The sequence below is a fragment of the Schistocerca nitens genome, chromosome 3 (genome assembly GCF_023898315.1).
Source record: "Schistocerca nitens isolate TAMUIC-IGC-003100 chromosome 3, iqSchNite1.1, whole genome shotgun sequence".
NCBI classification, from domain to species: Eukaryota; Metazoa; Arthropoda; class Insecta; order Orthoptera; family Acrididae; genus Schistocerca; species Schistocerca nitens.
The window spans coordinates 847,075,002-847,098,289 of NC_064616.1; the positions used below are offsets into that span (position 1 = coordinate 847,075,002).

At 41.0% G+C, this 23,288-nt stretch overlaps 1 protein-coding gene across 1 annotated transcript in view; it reads right to left on the reverse strand.

Annotated features, from left to right (window-relative positions):
- LOC126249446 (uncharacterized) overlaps positions 1 to 23,288 on the reverse strand; it is a 261,660-nt gene that overhangs the window by 20,404 nt on the left and 217,968 nt on the right. The window contains exon 7 of the mRNA XM_049951100.1: positions 409 to 865. Within this exon, the coding sequence (XP_049807057.1) occupies positions 409 to 865 (457 nt within the window). The remainder of the gene's footprint in view (positions 1 to 408; positions 866 to 23,288) is intronic.

Consider the following 23,288-nt stretch of genomic DNA (forward strand, 5'->3'; position numbering starts at 1 on the left):
TTGACTGTACCACTAAGTGACTTGTTAACATATATTGCCACACCACCTCTTAAATGCAATTTTCTGCAGTAGCTACTGGGGCTAGATTATAATTATCAAATTTAAAAAATGTAAGTTCACTCTCACTAGCCCAGTGTTCACTTAAACAAAAGATATCAAACTTAGTTTCTAATCCAAAGTCATTGACAATAAATTCTTTATCCCTTACTCCTTCAATGTTAAGATAACAGATTATAAAATCAAACCTGTCTTTCTTTACAGATGCACTATTTTGCTGAGAGGCTATTAAATCTCTAGCACTATTTATCTTATGGGCTTCTTCCCCTTGCTGCCTTCTACTAAAAAATCATTTAGACATAATGGAGGTACAGTTTTCCGTTTGCCTGCTACACTTGATACTGCTTCTACTCTTGGAGGTCTCTTCTCTTCTTCTTGTTCATGACGTGATCTAAGTGGCTGGATTCCCACTGTAGGTAGTTCAAATGTTGCTGCAGAATGAACAGCTGGATCACCTGTTGGTACACTTGTAGCTGAATATGCTGCCACTTTTGCTGTTTCTGTTATCTTAGTTCCTGAATGAGGTGTTCTACCTGTTGTAACTGTAGTTACAGCTTCTTCTCTCCCACCACATTCTTTTGTAATCAGTGATACCTGATGTTGTGTTACTGCTGCAACTGGAGTACATGGTAGGGAAGATACTTTGCAGGCGTCCTTTATCAGTGGTAGTGGAATAGGATCACTTTTCTCACATCTAGGAGAAACACTATCCACTAACATTTTGATCTTTTGACTGAGCAGCGATTTGCCCCATTTATTTAAATGCATACCATGTGTTGTGAAGTGCTGCCTTTCAAGATCGTCAATACTGAGGAAAAAGTATTAGAAGTGCTCTTGCAGATCTTTTTATACACCCTGTTTGCTTTTTGGATTTCTCTGTTCACACAAGAAGATTCAGTAAGTTCATGTCTGTGTGGTATGCCTACAACAATAACGTTTTGATCCTCTGTTGCCTCTGTTGTACATAGCACATCTCTTAGCACTCTGTTTGCTACTATTAGTTCATTCTTATATACATTGTTTGCGCCGCCCAATATTACAATGCATTCACTTTGTGTCACGTGATTATTGTTTTTATAGTCTTTCAAAACTTCTTTTAGGCCTGCTCCAGGTTTCACAACACTTGTAATATTGAGATCCTGCTGGAAACGAAGAATTCCTGCAATTCCTCTTCCGTGGCTGTCAGCAAGCAAAACTGTAGGCCTACTAAAGTTTTTAGGAGTCACTTTGTTTGCAACATCGAGACAGTTACGTTTTACTGACTTATTACGCTTTGTAAATTTCCTGTCCGCCAATTCCGATTCGTAGTCTTGGTGTGAGTTGCTTGTTTCAAGATTTTTAAGTTCACAATCCGTAATAAGATGTTGAAATCGATTTCTTAACGGAACTTTTAACTCACTGGAAGCAAATTTAGGTTTTGCAAATTTCTTTGGTTCACTGTACTCCTGAAGTTGACCGAGTTCTTTATGTGATGGATCAGATAGACTTTTAATAATGTTTTCCAACAACAGAGCATGTTCTCTTGTGACTTTCAGTTCTTTCTGCAGTGATTCGAGTACTATGATTTCACGATTTGCGTGACACATTTCACTCGCTGCCAGACGTCCGTTACACTTTGTTCCACACGTACACGAAATGTTTTCTTGATTTATTTTCGCGAAGCACTGCGAATGATACCAAATATGCAACACTGAACAAATTCTAATGCCACTTGATTCGATTTTGTCGCATAACTTGCACCTTATTGACGCTAAATACTCGCAATTTATGGACCGATTTACTACCACATCTACACTCCTGGAAATTGAAATAAGAACACCGTGAATTCATTGTCCCAGGAAGGGGAAACTTTATTGGCACATTCCTGGGGTCAGATACATCACATGATCACACTGACAGAACCACAGGCACATAGACACAGGCAACAGAGCATGCACAATGTCGACACTAGTACAGTGTATATCCACCTTTCGCAGCAATGCAGGCTGCTATTCTCCCATGGAGACGATCGTAGAGATGCTGGATGTAGTCCTGTGGAACGGCTTGCCATGCCATTTCCACCTGGCACCTCAGTTGGACCAGCGTTCGTGCTGGACGTGCAGACCGCGTGAGACGACGCTTCATCCAGTCCCAAACATGCTCAATGGGGGACAGATCCAGAGATCTTGCTGGCCAGGGTAGTTGATTTACACCTTCTAGAGCACGTTGGGTGGCACGGGATACATGCGGACGTGCATTGTCCTGTTGGAACAGCAAGTTCCCTTGCCAGTCTAGGAATGGTAGAACGATGGGTTCGATGACGGTTTGGATGTACCGTGCACTATTCAGTGTCCCCTCGACGATCACCAGTGGTGTACGGCCAGTGTAGGAGATCGCTCCCCACACCATGATGCCGGGTGTTGGCCCTGTGTGCCTCGGTCGTATGCAGTCCTGATTGTGGCGCTCACCTGCACGGCGCCAAACACGCATACGACCATCATTGGCACCAAGGCAGAAGCGACTCTCATCACTGAAGACGACACGTCTCCATTCGTCCCTCCATTCACGCCTGTCGCGACACCACTGGAGGCGGGCTGCACGATGTTGGGGCGTGAGCGGAAGACGGCCTAATGGTGTGCGGGACCGTAGCCCAGCTTCATGGAGACGGTTGCGAATGGTCCTCGCCGATACCCCAGGAGCAACAGTGTCCCTAATTTGCTGGGAAGTGGCGGTGCGGTCCCCTACGGCACTGCGTAGGATCCTACGGTCTTGGCGTGCATCCGTGCGTCGCTGCGGTCCGGTCCCAGGTCGACGGGCACGTGCACCTTCCGCCGACCACTGGCGACAACATCGATGTACTGTGGAGACCTCACACCCCACGTGTTGAGCAATTCGGCGGTACGTCCACCCGGCCTCCCGCATGCCCACTATACGCCCTCGCTCAAAGTCCGTCAACTGCACATACGGTTCACGTCCACGCTGTCGCGGCATGCTACCAGTGTTAAAGAGTGCGATGGAGCTCCGTATGCCACGGCAAACTGGCTGACACTGACGGCGGCGGTGCACAAATGCTGCGCAGCTAGCGCCATTCGACGGCCAACACCGCGGTTCCTGGTGTGTCCGCTGTGCCGTGCGTGTGATCATTGCTTGTACAGCCCTCTCGCAGTGTCCGGAGCAAGTATGGTGGGTCTGACACACCGGTGTCAATGTGTTCTTTTTTCCATTTCCAGGAGTGTATATGCGTCGCCATCTTACCATGCTGTTGATATTTAAAAAGTATCCAAGTTGACAGCATGATGACTTTTTGAGGGCCATGGACTGTTAGCATGGTGACCATTGTTGGGGCTTCCTCTGACATGGCAGCAGAGAGAGGTAAACCAACAATGGTGTGCCCAGTGACCAGACTGGAAACAAGAGTGGCACCATATCATATTTTCAGATGAATTCACATTCAGTGTACAACATAATGGACACATCCATGAACAGAGGCTCTAAGGAATGCAAACACTACCAGATTACATTTGTTATCATCATACAGGCCCAGCACATGGCATGGTGGTACTTTATCGGGTGTCACTGGGCACACAACATAATCTCCTCCGGTTTAACAGCAGCCATTACGTTTCTGATGTATTACAGCTAGTGGCTTTGTCCTATGTTTGAGGCCTCCATGGCACTGTTTTTCAACAAGATACTGGTAAGCCAAGGCTTCACATTGCCTGAGCTTTCGTGAGCTCAGCTGGGTTATAGCATTGTTCCTACCAGAAGTGCCAGCTCCATGTACTAAATTTTGTACCTCCAAATCACCTATTATATTTTATACATAGTATAAGTAAAACTTTGTTATTTGCCAACTTTCCTGGTGCTGCAGCTTTAATGACTAGCAGTGTATACCAATGAAATCCATTCAGAAATTCTGCATCTTTTTGGTGATACATACCACTCCAGGGAACTGACAAATGATACTCATAATAAATCTAATTTAGAAAGTAAGAAAATAATAACATAAAAGAATATGGATAATATAAATGTGCATATATTATGCCCTGGTTTTATTTTCATTGTGCATGTGGTGAGCCACACTGAGAGACAACATGCGTCTTCGGTGTGGAAACTTAGTAAGAGAAAATACCTGCTCAGATGCAGCAATAAGTACACTCATGTTCAGAAAAAACAGAACACCTGGAATGACTAGGGATAGGATGTTCATATTCACAAGACACATACATTGGTATGTTCTGCAGAAATCACCAGCTCTTGGGTTCAAGGCCAACACTGATATTGCAGCACAACACCACCTACTGGTAAAATGTGCCTGAGGTTCTTGTTGTTGCTATAAACTGAAGGTAATTGATCCATGTGACTTGAACAGACATGCAGGATGCCTCACAGATATGTACTTGAACCATACCGTCAAATCACTGAGTTTGAAAGAAGGCACATTATTGGCATGAGAGAATGTGACACATCTATCTCAGTAATTGATGCTGATATGGTATGAAGTGTTTTGGCAGTGCACTGGTTGTGTCCAGAATGGTTCATGGAAGACTGTAGAACATGATGAGATGGGTCAGGCTGCACCACCCAGACCAGCCCCCGAGAAGATCGACTCCTCATCCGAATGGCATTGCAGGACAGATCTGCCTCCTCCTCAGCTCTGGTGCAACAGGGGAACAGTGTAACATATCATACATTATCAGGGCTGACAGTCTGACACCATTTATTATGGCACGTGTTATGTGTGTTCATCCAGTTCTCTGCCTACCTTTGACAAATGTGTAGAAACGTGCTATATGGCAGTGATGTATGGAATGACATCACTGGGGACAGGAATGGCATCAGATAGTGTTTTCAGACATATCCAGGTTCTGTTTGTTTGAAAACGATGGCCACATTTTGGTTTGCCACAGACAGAGGGAATGAAATAACAGTGAATGAATTCACATGAGACATACAGTGCCAAGTCAAAGCCTTATGGTGTGGGGTGCTGTTGGGTACAACACAAATCACAACAGCTGGTGCGTGTCCAGGGCATCATGACCAGTGAGACCTACATGAATGACATCCTGCAACCTGTAGCCATACTGTTTCTGCACAACATCGCACACAACATTTTTCAGCAAGACAATGCACAACCACATGTTGCTGCATGGACACCTGCCCTCTTAGTGTCACAGCTTTTTGCCCTGGCCAGCCAGATACCAAACTTGTTGCCAATCAAAAATGTGTGGGATATGGTGAAACAATGGGTGCTGTGTTGTGACCCAATGCCAGCCACCACAGGTGAACTTTGGATGGCTATACCACAGGATGCCATTTGCACATAATATGCATTGATGCTATCACACATGGAACAAGTTATCAGGGCCCATGGCAGACCCTGTGCCAGCTAATCAACAGGACACATGCTAAACCAAGGTGACTGAAATGCTAATTATTACTGTAGAATATACTAATGTACTTGTACATGTCCTCTAGTTGTTCAAGGTGTTCTGATTTTTCTGACCATGGGTTCATTCAATGGATCACCATCCTGCCATGGAGATGTGCAGACTTCCAAACAACTGTTTAATCAACAGTAGATACATGTTAAAATCGAAGCTATATGAACTTTTGAGATAGTTATTGATCTTATAAGTGGAAGCATTAACACATCCATTTAATATGAGTTGTTATGGTATCTAAAGTATAGGAAAGTATATTGCATACTAAGTTACAAATGGTACCAGTACGGAAAGTTTATTCCTAAAATGTGGTACTGAAGAGATAACATTCTTTGGATTTAAAGTAGTTATTACAGCTTTGGTGATGAAGTTCAGAAGGTCAGTGTGTGGAAGAACGTTGTCAAACTACAGTTGTTCAGATATAATAACAACCCAATGTTTGAGGTAACAGCAGCACTGCAACCTGTAGTTTAATGAATTTCTAAATTGATTTGATATATGTTACATAAATTTCATGTCATTACATTTCATCCAAATTGATCTCATCTGTTCCCCCAATGATACTATTTCCACTTACTCAGTGGGAGAAGGAGCAAACAATATGAAAATATGACCTGGAGCTGTATAAGTGCGTAGACAGTCTAAAAGGGAAGACAACTGCACCAGGTTCAAATCCAGGTCTGCCATGAGTTTTTATTTGTAAGATGTTCATTATGTTGCAGATTCAGCATTTCTGAATATAATTCACTGATATAATTTTATGTCATTTCATTTCATTCATGTCATCCCCACTAATTCCATTAAATTTAGTTTATTTCATAGAATTATTTACCAAATTTACAACAATTAATAATATGTAATGGTGAATTACACACATCAAAAAAAGTTTTGCATCACCCCAGTTCCGAGAGTTCTGGAACTTGTACAGAAAATTGCAATTGAGATCAATGTAAACATCATTTCCACTCTTTTTATTGCTCATGAAAACTACACATTGCATGTTGTACCACCATACAGTGAGACCTTAAGAGGTGGTGGTCCAGATTGCTGTTCACACCAGTACTTCTAATACCCGGTAGCACATCCTCTTGCATTGATGCATACCTGTATTTGTCATGGCATACTATCCACAAGTTCATCAAGGCACTGTTGGTCCAGATTGTCCCACTCCTCAACGGCAATTCGGCATAGATCCCTCAGAGTGGCTGGTGGGTCATGTTGTTCATAAACAGCCCTTTTCAATCTATACCAAGCTTGTTTGATAGGGTTCACGTCTGGGGAACATGCTGGCCACTCTAGTAGAGCGATGTCATTACCCTCACAAGATGAGAATGATGGAGGCACAAATTGTCGGAGGACGGCATTCACATATCATGCACCTGTTATAGTGCCTTTGTGATCACCAGCACCGTACGTTGGCCCCACATACTGCCACCCCAAAACAGAAGGGAACCTCCACCTCACTGCATTTGCTGATCATTTGTTTGTTGCTGGCCAGGGTAGTTGACTTACACCTTCTAGAGCACGTTGGGTGGCACGGGATACATGCGGACGTGCATTGTCCTGTTGGAACAGCAAGTTCCCTTGCCGGTCTAGGAATGGTAGAACGATGGGTTCGATGACGGTTTGGATGTACCGTGCACTATTCAGTGTCCCCTCGACGATCACCAGTGGTGTACGGCCAGTGTAGGAGATCGCTCCCCACACCATGATGCCGGGTGTTGGCCCTGTGTGCCTCGGTCGTATGCAGTCCTGATTGTGGCACTCACCTGCATGGCACCAAACACGCATACGACCATCATTGGCACCAAGGCAGAAGCGACTCTCATCGCTGAAGACGACACGTCTCCATTCGTCCCTCCATTCACACCTGTCGCGACACCACTGGAGGCGGGCTGCACGATGTTGGGGCGTGAGCGGAAGACGGCCTAACGGTGTGCGGGACCGTAGCCCAGCTTCATGGAGACAGTTGCGAATGGTCCTCGCCGATACCCCAGGAGCAACAGTGTCCCTAATTTGCTGGGAAGTGGCGGTGCGGTCCCCTACGGCACTGCGTAGGATCCTACGGTCTTGGCGTGCATCCGTGCGTCGCTGTGGTCCGGTCCCAGGTCGACGGGCACGTGCACCTTCCGCCGACCACTGGCGACAACATCGATGTACTGTGGAGACCTCACGCCCCACGTGTTGAGCAATTCGGCGGTACGTCCACCCGGCCTCCCGCATGCCCACTATACGCCCTCGCTCAAAGTCCGTCAACTGCGCATACGGTTCACGTCCACGCTGTCGCGGCATGCTACCAGTGTTAAAGAGTGCGATGGAGCTCCGTATGCCACGGCAAACTGGCTGACACTGACGGCGGCGGTGCACAAATGCTGCGCAGCTAGCGCCATTCGATGGCCAACACCGCGGTTCCTGGTGTGTCCGCTGTGCCGTGCGTGTGATCATTGCTTGTACAGCCCTCTCGCAGTGTCCGGAGCAAGTATGGTGGGTCTGACACACCGGTGTCAATGTGTTCTTTTTTCCATTTCCAGGAGTGTATATGGGCAAAATAATTATAGCTTACATGATATAAATTTGTAACAATATAGGACACAAATAAGTTACATATATTCTGTGTATAATGGACAGCAACAAGAAACAATGATTATAACACTCTATATTGACAGATTAATTAATTTTTGTGTGTACATAAAAGAGCCTACCCCACGACACAAGTTTGTATATGAGTAACTTATAAGATAGGTGAAGGCACGCTATCTTTCTGAAGAATTCACTGTAAAAACTATTACTGATTAACATTCTTTTGAGTTCACTTTTAAAACTGCTCAGCTGCTGAATCCTTTTTATTTTTAAGGGAAGAGCACTATAGAGAATTTTTGGGTGGTATATTGCACTCTTGTTGTAATGGGCTTTCTTATGCACTTCTCTGTGAAATTCATTACTCTGTCTTGTTGTATAGTCATGGAACTCACTGTTTAAAGAAGAAAACTGGGGGTGAGACTTCAGGAAGCATATACTTTCATAGATGTAAATGGATGGAAGAGTCATGATTTTATATTCCTTGAAAATTTCCCTACATGGATCTCTAGGTGCAGCTCCTTTTATGATTCTTATCGCTCGTTTTTGAATAATAAAGGAGCGTTTTGCCTGACTTGAATTGCCCCAAAATATGACACCATATCGCAAAAGACTATGCATAAATGCATAATATGTACACAATACTGTTTGATCACTGCAGCAATTTTTGAGCATTCTATATACATAGCAACATTTACTTAACTTTTTATTGAGCACATCTATATGCTTGTCCCATTTTAGATGCTCATCTAACCAAATTCCTAAGAATTTTGTATTTGGCATTTGTAGTATATTCTGTTGGCCTAGCTTCACAGTTATATTGGGCTTCATATTATTTGAAACATGTCTGTAATTCATCCATAATGTTTTTTTCTCATTCACAAATAAACTGTTGTCCCTGAACCATTTACTTGCTTCAACTGTTGTTGTTTTAATTTTGCTGTTAAGGTCAGTCTCATTCTGAGCTTTAATAAAGAGACTTGTATCATCAGCAAAAAGTACACAATCAGCTTGTGTTAAATAGTTTGGCAAGTCATTTATAAAGATCAAGAACAACAGGGGTCCCAACACCGAACCTTGGGGCACCCCATAACTAACTTCCTTATAACCAGGAAAGTATGACTTTCCATCATGAACTATTTCTACTTTCTGGCATCTGCCAGATAAATATGACTTAAACCATGCATGAGCAGTACCACGGAGTCCATAGCAACTAAGTTTTTCGAGCAGTAGTTTATGATCAATAATGTCAAAGGCCTTTGATAAATCTAAAAAGACCCCACAATTTACTTCATTATTATCAATGGAATTTAGGACAAGTTTTAGAAAGTTGTATATAGCTGTTTCAGTTGATCTATTCTTTCGAAAGCCATTTTGTTCATTGACTAATATTCCACTTTTTTTTTTAGGAAAGTAGAGAGTCTTCCATACATTACTCTTTCTATAATTTTTGAAAAACAAGATAACATTGATAAAGGCCTGTAGTTTTTTACATCATAATGATCCTCATTTTTGTATAATGGTTTTATAATTGATTGTTTCAGCTTTCTAGGGAAAGTGCCAGTACTGAAAGATGCATTAATTATATCTACAAGAAGAGGAGAAATATATCTGCTGTGTTTAATGATTTTGTCTGGAATGCCATCGGTGCCACAGGATAATTTATTTTTTAGTTTGCTGATGGCATTCTCTACCTCATGTACTGTTACAGGATACAAAAACATAGTTTCGGAATTCAATGTGATGTTATGACTGATGTCTGTACTACTTTGGGTTTGTATGAGGTTTTGAACTACACTTGTAAAATGACAGTTGAATATATTGGCAATTTGTAATGGATCATTTATAGTTTTGTCCTCAGTTTTAATAACAATGTTGTTTCTCACTTTGCTTCTTCCTAAGTTACTATTGATCACTTTCCAAACTGATTTCATTTTTTTGTTGCCATTATTTCTACTGATATATGAATCATTATTTAACTTTTTTGCTGCAGTGATTACTTTCTTGTATAATTTCCTATAACACTTAACACGTTGTTTCAAAGCAGGCTTTTGCCTTGCTGATTTACTTAACATTCTGAGTTGCTCTCCAGATTTTCTTATGCCCTGTGTTATCCATGTGTTAATTTTGCCTTTTACTTTCATTTTCTTAAGGGGAAAAGCAATTTCAAAGTTATGTTTGTAATCAGCTAGAAATGACTCAAACTTCATGTCTATACTATCATGTTTGTCTAGATCCCAACTTGTATTTTTTAACAAGGAATTAAAAATCCTAATGTTGTCCTCATTAATACATCTCCTGTGGATGTGTTTCTCACTTGGCCTAGAGTTTTTACAGAGTACATTATTTATACTAAGATCATTGTGTCTAAGGCATTCAGCCTGGCTGGGTTGCCTCCAAATATGTCTCCAATGATTGCCTGGTTGAAGGCATATGTGATACTCATCAGTGAAGAGAATGTGATGCCTATCCTGAGTGGTCCATTCGGCATGTTGTTGGGCCCATCTGCACCAGGCTGCATGGTGTTGTGGTTGCAAAGATGGATCTCACCACAGACATCGGGACTGAAGTTGCGCATCATGCAGCCTATTGCACATAGTTTGAGTCTTAACATGATGTCCTGTGGTTGCATGAAAAGCATTATTCAACGTGGTGGCATTGCTGTCACAGTTCTTCCGACCCATAATCCGTAGGTAGCGGTCATCCACTGCAGTAGTAGCCCTTGGGCAGCCTGAGTGAGGCCTGTCATCAACAGTTCCTGTCTCTCCATATCTCCTCCATGACCAAACTAAATCACTTTGGTTCACTCTGAGATGTCTGGACACTTCCCTTGTTGAGAGCCCTTCCTGGGAAAGTAGCAATGCGGATGCAATCAAACCGCATTACTCATGGTCTAGGCATGGTTGAACTACAGACAACACGAGTTGTGTACCTCCTTCCTGGTGGAATGGCTGGAACTGATCAGCTTTTGGACCCCTTCTGTCTAATAGGCAGGCGCTGCTAATGTGTGGTTGTTTACATCTTTGGGTGGGTTTAGTGACATCTCTGAACAGTCAAAGGGACTGTGTCTGTGATACAATACCCATATTCAATGTCTATCTTCAGGAGTTTGGGGGGGGGGGGGGGGTGATGCAAAACTTTTTTTATGTGTGTATATTTTATAATGTGTGGAGCACAGAGTCATTTAACAGGAGACAGCATTCCTGCTACCTCTTGAGCTCTTGCTCCCTTTCTAGCAAAAGTACACATATTCACAAACATGTACTCCTGTGGCCACAGTGAGACTGATTTTTGATACTCAGTTATTGAAAGTAGTTGCCTCTGAGCTGATGGAGGTGGCAAAATGGTAGGGAAGAATGCAAAAAGGTGGTGGTGGGATAAAGGCAGGTGTTTGGACAGTTGACTCTACAACTCCACAACAACACAGGAAAACAGAGGATAGAGCAAAAAGAGAGGTAAAAAGAGGGAAATGGGGGAGGGATGGGGCAAAAGAGAGAGAAGGGACTGGATAGTAAAGAAAAAGAGAGAGAGAGAGTATTTGATTTTTTTGGGGGGAGAAGGCAGTGCATGACCTGGATGGGGAAGGAGTGGTGTGGACAGAAGAGGGAAGGGAAAAGGTACGGTGAGGCAGTGGGAATGGGTTAGTGGAGGTTTAGGTCAGGGGCGTTGCAAGGACACAGGATATGTTGGAGAGATAATTACCATCTGTGTAGTTCAGAGAAATTTTTCCTGGAAGGGAATATCCAAATGGCTTGCATAGTGGAGCAGCTGTTGAAGACATGTGCTGTGGTGTATAGCATGCTTGGCAATCAGCTGGTTGATTTAATTTAAATTTTTTTATTCTTTATTTTACACGTCTAGTTCTGTAGGAACAAATTGAGGAGCAAATCTCCAAGGTCATGGACTGTGTTAGCACATGAAATTGCAACACAAAATAAAATGTTTATGGACCCAAAAAGAAAGACAAGCCATAAGTTTATGTAAATGCAATCAACAATATAACACAGGAGTCAGCTTAATTTTTCAAGGAACTCCTCCACAGAATAGAAGGAGTGACCCACGAGGAAAACTTTCAGTTTCCATTTGAAAGTGCATGGATTACTGCTAATATTTTTGAATTCTTGTGGTAGCTTATTGAAAATGAATGCAGCAGTATACTGCACACCTTCTGCACAAGAGTCAAGGAAGTGCAACCCAAATGCAGATTAGATTTCTGTCTAGTATGAACTGAATGAAAATTGCTAATTCTTGGGAATAAGCTGATATTGTTGACAAGAAATGACAGTAAAGAATATACATATTGAGAGTATAATGTTAGAATGGACAGCCTAATGAACAGGGGTTGACACGAGGTTTGTGAACTTACACCATTTATTGCCCAAACAGCTAGTTTCTGAGCCAAAAGTATCCTTTGAGAATGGGAAGAGTAACCCAAACATATATCAGACATCATAAGCAAATGAAAATAAGCAAAGCATACTACTTTTCATGTCGAACTACCACTTACTTTACTTTAGATACTGTCCTAACAGTAAAAATGGCAGCATTAAGTCTTTGAACAAGAGCCTGAAAGTGGGCTTTCCAGGACAATTTACTATCTATCTGAACACCTAGAAATTTGAATTGTTCAGTTTCACTAAACATTTTCCCATTCTGTGAAATTAAAATGCCCAGTTTTGTTGAATTGTGTGTCAGAAACTGTAAAAACTGTGTCTTACTGTGATTTAGCATTAGTTTGGTTTCTACAAGCCATGAACTCATGTCATGAACTGCACTGTTTGAAACAGAACCAGTGTTGCACACAACATCCTTTACTACCAAGCTAGTGTCATCAGCAAACAGAAATATTTTAGAATTACTTGTAACACTAGAGGGCATATCATTTTATAAATAAGGGACAGGAGTGTCCCCAGCACTGATCCCTGGGGCACCCCCCCCCCCCACCCCCTCCCACAACCACCACCATTTGACTGTGTACCATTCAGACCCCACATCACAGCCATTCTCAACACTGTGAATAATGACCTTTTGCTGTCTGTAATTAAAGCAAGAATTGAACCAACTGTGAGCTACTCCCCGTATTCCATGATGGTCCAACATCTGGAGCAATATTTTGTGATCAACACAATCAAATGCCTTAGTTAAATAAAAAAAGATGCCAAGCATTTGAAACCTTTTGTTTAATCCATCCAGTACCTCACAGAGAAAAGAGAATATAGCATTTCCAGTCATGAAACCACTTCTAAAACCAAACTGTACATTTGATAGCAAATTACGTGAAATAAAATGTTCAGTTATCCATACATTCACAGCCTTTCCAATAACTTTAGCAAACAATGGTGGCATACAAATAGGTCTCAAACTGTCTACATTATCCATTTCTCCCTTTTTATAAAGTGGCTTTACTACTGAGTACTTTATTTGTCCAGGAAAAACTGACCATTCTTAAAGGAAAAATTACAAACATGGCTAAGCGCAGGGCTAACATGAGCAGCACAGTACTTTAATATCCTGCTAGACACTCCATCATATTCATGAGAGTCCTCAGTTTTCAGTGGTTTCATTATTGATACAATCTCCCCCTTGTCAGTAACACAGAGGAGTATTTCAGACATGAGCCTCAGAATCACATTTTCAAAGAGAGTTATATGATTCCCATGTCATGAAATACGCATCAAATGAAGAAACTGCAAAGACCAAAGCTTGTCTAGCTTGAAGGGGGAAACCAGATGGCGCTATGATTGGCCCACTAGATGGTGCTGACATAGGTCAAACAGATATCAACTGCTTTTTTTAAAATAGGAACCCCCATTTTTTATTACATATTCGTGTAGTATGTAAAGAAATTTGAATGTTTTAGTTGGCCCACTTTTTTTGCTTTGTGATAGATGGTGCTTTAATAGTCACAAACATATGACTCACAGTTTTAGATGAACAGTTGGTAACAGGTAGGTTTTTTAAATTAAAATACAGAATGTAGGTATGTTTGAACATTTTATTTCGGTTGTTCCAATGTACCTTGGTGAACTTATCATTTCTGAGAATGCATGCTGTTACAGCATGATTACCTGTAAATACCACATTAATGCAATAAATGCTCAAAATGATGTCTGTCAGCCTCAATGCATTTGGCAATACATGTAACGACGTTCCTCTCAACAGCGAGTAGTTCGCCTTCTGTAATGTTAATCTATGAACAAATCTGTTTTAATTCCATGGTTTCTCACATGCCGCTATCTTATGCCAACTCATTTATGGGTCTCATGGAGAACACCTAAAACGCCTTGTCTAATTCAGGTTCACTGATGTCATTTCCATGATCTAGATTCACAGCAAGGACAACCTTTGCTCTTTTCTCGATAACCTCAACACCTACTCCCAAATATGCTGCACCTACTTCCTTACATCTCTACTTCCTGTGAATGCTGTATCTGCAGTGGAAAGCAGGCACTGTTGAAGTATACCAATAATGTTACCAGAGTCTTTACCGACAGACTGTATTTTATCCAGTTCATCCATAAACAAATCTCCCATGCCCATCTGCTTCTCTGACACCAGTGAGCCTGTTAACCAGCCAATGACCAGTATTTTTCTGATCACCTATTATCACCCTGGGCTTGAAATGCTGAAGCACATCCTCCACCAGGGTTTTGACTACCTTTTGTCATAACCTAAATGGGGGATATCCTGCCCAAAATCTTACCCATGTCACCAAAAGTAAAGCCCCACCACCCAACCAACCTACAGAATATACTTATCTATCCCTACTGCAGTTATACTCCCAATCCGGCATACCATGTGTCATTCCTCCATGGGCGGCCCAGGTGCAAAGCCTGTTCCACACATCCACCCACCACCTCCTACCACAGTCCAGTCACAGCCATTAGCTACCCAATAAAAGGTAGGGCAATGTGTGAAATCTGCTGTTTTATACATTAGCAATGCTCCTATTACTGTCAGTATTCTATGTTGATATGACAAGTAACCAATCATCTACTCATGTGAATGACCACTGCCAAAATGTTGGAAACCACAAATGCAACCATCCAATTGCCAAACATGCTGCACACCACAACACAAATTTCTTCAACAGCTGCTTCACTACACAGGCTGTTTGGACATTCCATTACAGGACAAGTTTCTCTGAACTACACATATGGGAATTGTGTGTCCAGCATATCCTGTGTTCTTGCAATGCACTTGAGTTAAACATCTGCTAATCCATTCCCACTGCCTCACCTTACCTTTTCCCTTCCCTCTTCTCTCTCTCTCTCTCTCTCTCTCTCTCTCTCTTTCTCCCTCTCTCCCTCCCCTCCCCCCCCCCCCCCCCCACCTTTATTACCCATTCCCTTCTCTCTCTCATGTTTTAACATGTTGTGTACACTCTCTAGCACAGTTTTTATAGATTGATGATGTAACTTATTTTATGATATGATGACAACATATTATTCATGGTTGTATCTCCTGATGATAACACTCTTATACTTCACCTAAAATGATGCTGTGAATACTTTTGTGAACCAGATGAAGGTCAGGTGACTGAAATTGGTTGTATAAATAAAATATTTTACCAGTTGGTCAAGGCAGTAATATGACCTTTTTCAAATATGTATGAGCTGTGGGGCACCACTTCCTGAAAATATATTGCTATTAAATGAGCTGCAGATTCAAGCAAATAGTAATTGTGAACAACTGTGTCAGTGAGACTATCAGTGGAAACTGAAATTTGCTTTACAAATTATGATAGCATTGTGCTATGTTTTCTGTTGAATGGTGTGCTGTTAATGAAGGATATGAGCCTGCTGTGTTGCAAATGTGATGTCTGCTACAGCCACAGTAGGGGTGTACATTTCGCCAGCTGCCTGCTGAGCTACAAATTTTGCAGTTTTCAACATTTTTTTAAAAATGCTTACAGTATGTCTTAGCAGCTATAATTATGACATTGTGTTCCTTTTGATGTATTCTTCCTGCATAAAAAATTCCAGGTTTTGACATGTCAGAGTGGATCATTACCTTGTGAGACTGATACATAGGAACAATGAAGAAGTAACTATTCTACTAGATGTAGATATTAGGAACAACCCATTCACAAAATTTACATAAGCATTTTGATTTGATGTGATGAAATTTATGTAGATTTTCTTCTATGCACTTTGTCTTTTGTGAAATGATGTACAGCTCTTACCCACTCTACTGCAAGTTGTTTGGCAGGAAAATCATTTAAATGTGGTCCATTAATAATCAAAAACCTAATAGAAACCATTGTTTTTGTTTGCATTCAATTCAAGAGCTTAGTGTGAGTATTATTTATTACCCTAAACCCCTTCCACACTCTGAGAAGGATACTGGTACTGTTTGTGTCCTTTGCATAAGTACCTGTAAATTTTAACCAACAAATTCTTCCTTTTTCACTTGCTTGAAGTGGAAAATTCCTTAATGGTTTTTAGAAGAATAGAGCTGCCATTGTTCAAAGGCTTTAATTTCACAGTTTTAGACAAGAACTTAATTTTGTCACCACCAAATAATATTAACTTGCTTTCTTCCTGTGGCCACCACAATTTATTTAAAACTTCAGACTCTTTCAAGAATAAATTAGCACTAACAGTGAAAAATATTGCAGTTATATTCTTTCTTGATCCTTGAAGAAGTTCCTGCTTGAAATCTGTGAATGATTCAATCAGTCTTTCTAAAGATTTTTTGTAGTTGAATAGTCAACTTGAGCAGCTCGAAGATGTACACCAGGCATGTCTTTCATTACAGCTAATGCACCAATGCACAATTTTATTTTCAAAACAGGATTTAAACTGTGGTATAGTCAATGCCCACACCGTGGCGCCTGCAGCTGCGTGGCCGTGGTCTTTACATCATACAGCCAATGGCCGGCATGCCCCGCTTATGTGCAGCTCTGCGCAGCTGTACAGCGCAGGCGCAGGCCTCACACACTGAGTGCCTCCGCACTGTCATGGCAACCTCGGCCGGCATCCTCCCGAGAGATAGTTACGTGAGGCCGCGCCGCCAATCATAACAGGACATGACAAGCGGACTCTGTTATGGCTGGCATATTTCTCCACCACTTGCCCTATATAGCCACATACGCCGCCACACCTGGCAGTCTTGTGTTAGGCTACCTACTTGCTATGTCAATGTTGCACCCAGGCACGACGCTACACTGTGCTACGACTGTTTACCATACTGGACTTGGACTCTGCAGCCCAGTCGCTGCTCTTGATCAAGCACCAAGTTGTGTTAGTATTGTGGAACCGTTGGCAATAAACAGAATTTGTAACTCACGCCAATCATTATTTGTTGTTCTCCAATTATGGATACAACATAAACCATCAGATTGTCTACAAGGAAAGTGATTTTATAGTTTCCAGAATATGCCTAAATGGTACTAACACCGTGTCAAAATTCTATGATTTCATTTTCTGGATGAATCCTTTGCAGTGGCACTGAGAAATTATTTTCTTGGTTTGTGAAATGCTAGATAACGGAACTGTTGTCACGGTTTTGCATGAGGCTGCTACCAAGTGAATATCAAATATTCTCCTTATTTTTATTTAAATTAAAGTCTTAATGCCATGGCGATTACTGTGAATTCACTTTTTTTCTGGGGCTGCCAGAAAAGTGTGAATATAGGGAGACTGTGAAAGACTTGAAATGTAGTGGAACAGATGTTGTATCTGTTATATCATGAACTGGAAGTGCTAGTTTATGATTCAATGAATTAAAATATTAGGGTTAAATTTATCATGAACATCTATAGAGGCTCCTTTATAAATTCCTTGTAGATTTGCAACCCTATCTGAAGCAAAACCTGTGTCAACTGACTAGAAAAAATTTCTTCAGAAATGCCATTACTAATGAAATAGGATATAATACTGTCACCTGTTAATGAGTTTAACTGTACTATATAATAAAAGTAGTTAGATGGTGGGGAATTGCAGACACAATGAATGTAAATTATTAAACATGATTTGTTTGCTTGGTTAGTGCTTTTGTCTACTAAAATGCTGAAAATACAATAGGAATCAATTATGTGTTTAGACAGGTGAGATGACGTGCTTGCTAATGGAATGTATTAGATTTGCACATGTATGATCTGAATCAACATGTTCCCTACATCATGCCCATTCAACACTTGAAATTCACATAATTTTTTATAAAGTCTGTGGCACAATTGTCTTATGGTCTGAAAACATGTTTGCTACACATTTAGGTGATTTTGCACTTACCCACATGCTAGGACACCCAGTTCACTAGATCTTGATGATGATTTTACTTAACAAAGTCTAATTATACCCAACACTGGTGAAGCTGATAATGGCTTAAGGCCAAAATAACAATAGTAAAATAAAATGAAGGTTGTACAGTCAAATGGTGGAATATCATTCAGTCATTATTACATAATTGTGGCTGAAAAGTATGAAAGTATTAACAAAAGAACACTCACTGTTGCAAGAAGCTGAACTGAGTATTGCAAACTACAGTCATCACTGTTGGCACAGAACTGCTGGCAGTGTGACCATGAATGTCAACATGTCAACACAGCCAATGAACCTGAGAATTGTTTACTGTTTAGCTTACTTGATATTAGCAATATGGTACTTCTGCTTATTCACAGTTGGCAGTTGCAGCATGTACAGTCTATATCAGAAGTTTTCCTTCTCTTCTCGTATTTTCAAAGAGCAGAAATAGTACTTACAGTAAAAAGAAAAAAAAAATACTTCCCTGGTAGAGAAGGAATTCTTCTTCCTCCCCCCCTCCCCCCATTAATTTGTAGACTGAAGACTGCATAAAATATGAATCTAGGAAAGGTAGACACAAGCATGATAAAATACTAATCAAAGATGTGGGCCAAATAATAGAAAATCAACAGGACTTGGCAAAATTTGTAAATGACTATTTCTCTGGTATTGCAGAGAAGTTGCAAGTTGAAACAAAACCTTCCTAAAACACATGTAGCACCCACAGTGACTTATACAGTAAGCACAATGACATTGTTTCCCATCCATGACAGAGCATAAAGTCAGGATGAAAAGTCAGAAGAGAGAGAGAGAGAGAGAGAGAGAGAGAGAGAGAGAGAGAGAGAGAAGGCAACAGGTCCCAGTTTCTGTTGTGAATGTGTGCATAGGTAGCATGCAAGCCCCATTAACAAATATAACAGTGTGTCCTTTAGTTTGGTTATTTTTTCCAGAGTACCTAAAGCACACATGAGTTGTGTATCCTTAGAAAATGAAGGTAATTCAGAAAGTATTCAAAGTACAGACTAGTTTCACAAATGTCTACACACACTAAAATAATTGAATCAGTTATGGAAAAAATACTAATGAGTTAGATGAATAAACACATCCTTTTTAAAGAAGCACAATTTGACTTCCAAAGTGGGAGAAGTACAATAGCGATCATTATAGAGTTAAAAAAATTGGTACTTTAAACTCTTGATAAGGATGACTGTGTTATAGGCATATTCTTATACTTGCCATTATGTGCTGGTACTGGTATGGCGACATTTGGTTGAAACATAAGCATGCGTGTGTATTACACTTACAGACAGTCAATATGAGTCTGGACAAGGTGAGCTGGGTTTTTCTCATAAAGTTGTTTCATCAAAACAACAGCAATAGTGCTGCTGTCTTTACGAGTATTGATACATTAAAGGAATGTGGAGAGATCCTCTTTTCACACCAGGGTTGAAGAACATGATTGAGAAGTTGAATCTAACTGCCAATATGTAAATTGCTCCTAAGAGGGCAGACAGCCAATTTTCCAAAAAATGTTGAAGAAATTACTGTTGTCATGGCTAGACACAATGTGAAACCTTCAAACAGTTCATGAGCTGCTTCATAACAGTTTGAACATGCCAGGGGCCACCATTTGAAAAATGCTGTGAACAATTTTGAAATGGTTTCTCTAGTGTGGTTCCAGGCTGTTGTGGATGGAGATGGTGATCATATTGATCAACATTTGTGGAAATTAAAATGTTTTTCTTTAAATAATTTATTCATTATTTCCCTTCCACATGTCCTTACTAATGTTTCCACAAAGTTTCGTTGTTCTACGATCACTCATTTTCTCTGGGCCCCTTTCAAGTACCATATCGAAAGTTTAATTATAACTACCCTGTATTTCAGCGACTTTCCAGACAGTACAAGACATGGAGAAAATTGTCTCTTTGCTGACAACAGCAATTTCATAGTCACTGATAAAACACCACAACTTCTAATAGAGAAGGAAACCCTCAAGGATGTTTATGATTGAGTGGCATGTAATGAGCTGACATTGAACATAAAGAAAACAAACAGCATGTACTTCAGCATAAATAGGGGAAACAATTCTGTCACATTAAGCATAAGTGATAAATCTGTAGATTGTGTAACAAGCACAAAGTTTTTATGGCTGAATATTGATTGTCAGTTGATGTGGAAAGAACACCCAATGACAGTAACAAAAGAATGTCATCAGCATGTTATGCTCTTAGGTTTTAAGCATCAGTTTGTAACAGCCAATGTCTTGTGGTGATATGCTATTCCTACATACACTCACAGCTTAGCAATGGGGTTCTTCTTTGTGGATCAAAGGCACAAAACCTGGAAGCAGTTTTTAAACTGCAGAAAAGGGCTTTAAGAATAAGAATTGGAAGTATCAGTAGGGCTCATTGTAAAAAAACTATTTAAAAAGAGAGTAGATCGACCAATCTGTTTTGCAAACCAGGGAAAGCATTATGAAGTATTTCATAAATAGTTCTACACATAATCATTGAACAAGTGCCAGTTTGGACTCACATTTACTGAGGAAAAACAAACAGGGAAATGAAAACAATATTTTATACCAGGGGATAAGACTGTATGATAAACTGACCAAGGATATGAAAAAGATTATGAAAATACATCTATTTTAAAAGGCAGCTAAACATTCTCTGCAAGTAATGCATACTGGACAGTTAAAGATTACTTAGAGGACTGAGATTAGTAGTTAGTAATGAAAGGAGAGAACTACAACACCCTCTCACATTACATGAAAATCATGTCCTAAGGTCTAACATGTATAACAGTTATGTCTTCTCATTCTCCTGAGCTCAACATCTCACTCATCACAGAGGTATACTGGCTAGGTACTTCAGGCAGACTGATGGTGGAGTGGGAGGACATGGAGCTGTGCATGGGACATATAGTTGCATGTTTGCGAGCTTAGAGTCAGTTTCTCAAACACACTGGAGGGACTGCAAGGGGCAGAGCAACAGGTTTGTGGGCTAGGAGTCACTGGTGGGAGCCCTTTGCATGTACACTCTTCGACACAAAACGCGACCCGTGGTCGGCCGCTGCAGGGGCAAAGTCCACACCGATCGCCACATGGAACAAATAAACTGACCAACTCGCTAAATCTCTAAGTCCGGCTGTCTGCACAATCTGGCAACACTGTAGACTGCGGCACTTCCTGGAGGAAGTCTTGTCCGATGTTAGACAAAAAGTATACTGTTTATGCCCGTGGTCTAGCGGTAGCATGCGTTGTTTCTGTCTCCAATGTCTGTGGATCGAAACTAGCTGGCGCAGGAGATTTTTATAGCCTCTTCTGTCTGAATGCTGAAGACGTGAATTTAGTGGTAGCGCAGGTTCAATCTATTTCACTTTCAGACACACCGATAACAAAATTTTATCCAGTAACCATTTTGCGGCAGATTTCTCGCAGACTGTCGTCCTCGGGACTCCGGGATCCACTTGCTGGCTGCCGGCAGCGGCCGTGGCGACAGCAGCGGCGCTGTACTGCCCCCTTCTTTATCGAAAGAGCCTTCTACCGCTCATCGCTTTTGATAATTTAAAACGCTTTATTATTATTAAATGTTGCTCCACAGAAAATTTCTACGGTTTCCATTCGCGCTCGAAAGCAATGGAGATTACTGTATTACATTAATCGGCTAGAGCTGAGTAAGGCCCGAAATTAATTTTATAGACTGGGACGAAATTAAACAACTTCACTACATTCGATGAATTTAGAAATGTTTCATACATCGTTTCTTTTTCTTTCAAAGTCAATTATTTGTGCAACTTTTGGCCAATATTCAGATGTTTTCGTCAAGGCAGAGTGAGCGTCTGTGGTGTAAAGTGTATTACAGTTTTTGTGTCATTCCTTATGGTAAGTGTATGCGATAAACTGTGTGAATACCTTGCAATGCATGCTCTGTAGCAGTGCAGGAACACTGCACATTTAGAGTTCCATGTATGGATTCATGAAGTATTTAACGTTGATCGGAAGTGATAGTTAAGGTCATCAGATTTAAACTAGAAAAAGTTATCGGCTTTGAGGTTTCAGAGAACAGAAAGGAACTGCTAACGCCGGTGTCAAAAAACCTCTACAGTTAAATGCCATGGGAAAAATTTAGAGGAGAGGAACTATAATAATCAACATGTTCACTTCATAAACAACCTCCTGACATGTTAGACCTATATGACGAACAAAGCTCAAATTCGTATCGTTGGCAGTCGGTTTGAATCTTTTAAGAAACTAGTTTACAGTGAAGCACCTTGGCGTTTGCAAAGCAGACATCCGTGATATTTACATAATTTACTAAGTCGAAATTTTCACGAAGGTTTGTGCGTAAAGGCATTCTTCAGATTTCATATCAGGAATTCTTACTAGCAGTTTGCAACTCCATTAATTAAAATGGAAAATAAAAGGTTGTGTTCAGCGGCTTTCACCGAAATTGGAACTGCCATCGCAAAGCATAATGGAACCACAGAGCTAAAGACACACTGGCGGCAACAAGCGGACTATAGTCATTGCAATATTGCCTGAGCCTCAAAACGCAACATTAAACACACAAACAGGTGTTACTTATATGAAGAACGCCGCTCTCGGAGTCCAGAAATTAAATATACTTTCTAACTGTCTCATCTTACAGTGGATTATATCGTATGAGTCTTCGATGTGAAAAACGAATGCCCAGGTGAATTTAGCGAGGTAATGCCGGGCTACACCCGGAAGTAAGTGCACTATCACAGTGTTGACAATTACTTGATACGACGCTGCCAATTCTCAGCTCTCTTACGAGGCAGCCCTTTAGCGCAATGTTTGTCGTGATTGTCCGATACGGTTCTTCAGAGGGGAGACGCGCGCGCACGTTTGGTTTTTATGCTGCGTTCTCCCCTGATAGTTTCTGACGTCGCCTTGTGGGCTATGTATACATTTGAGGCATTCAACTATCATTAATCCAGAATGTTACACGTTTCGGCT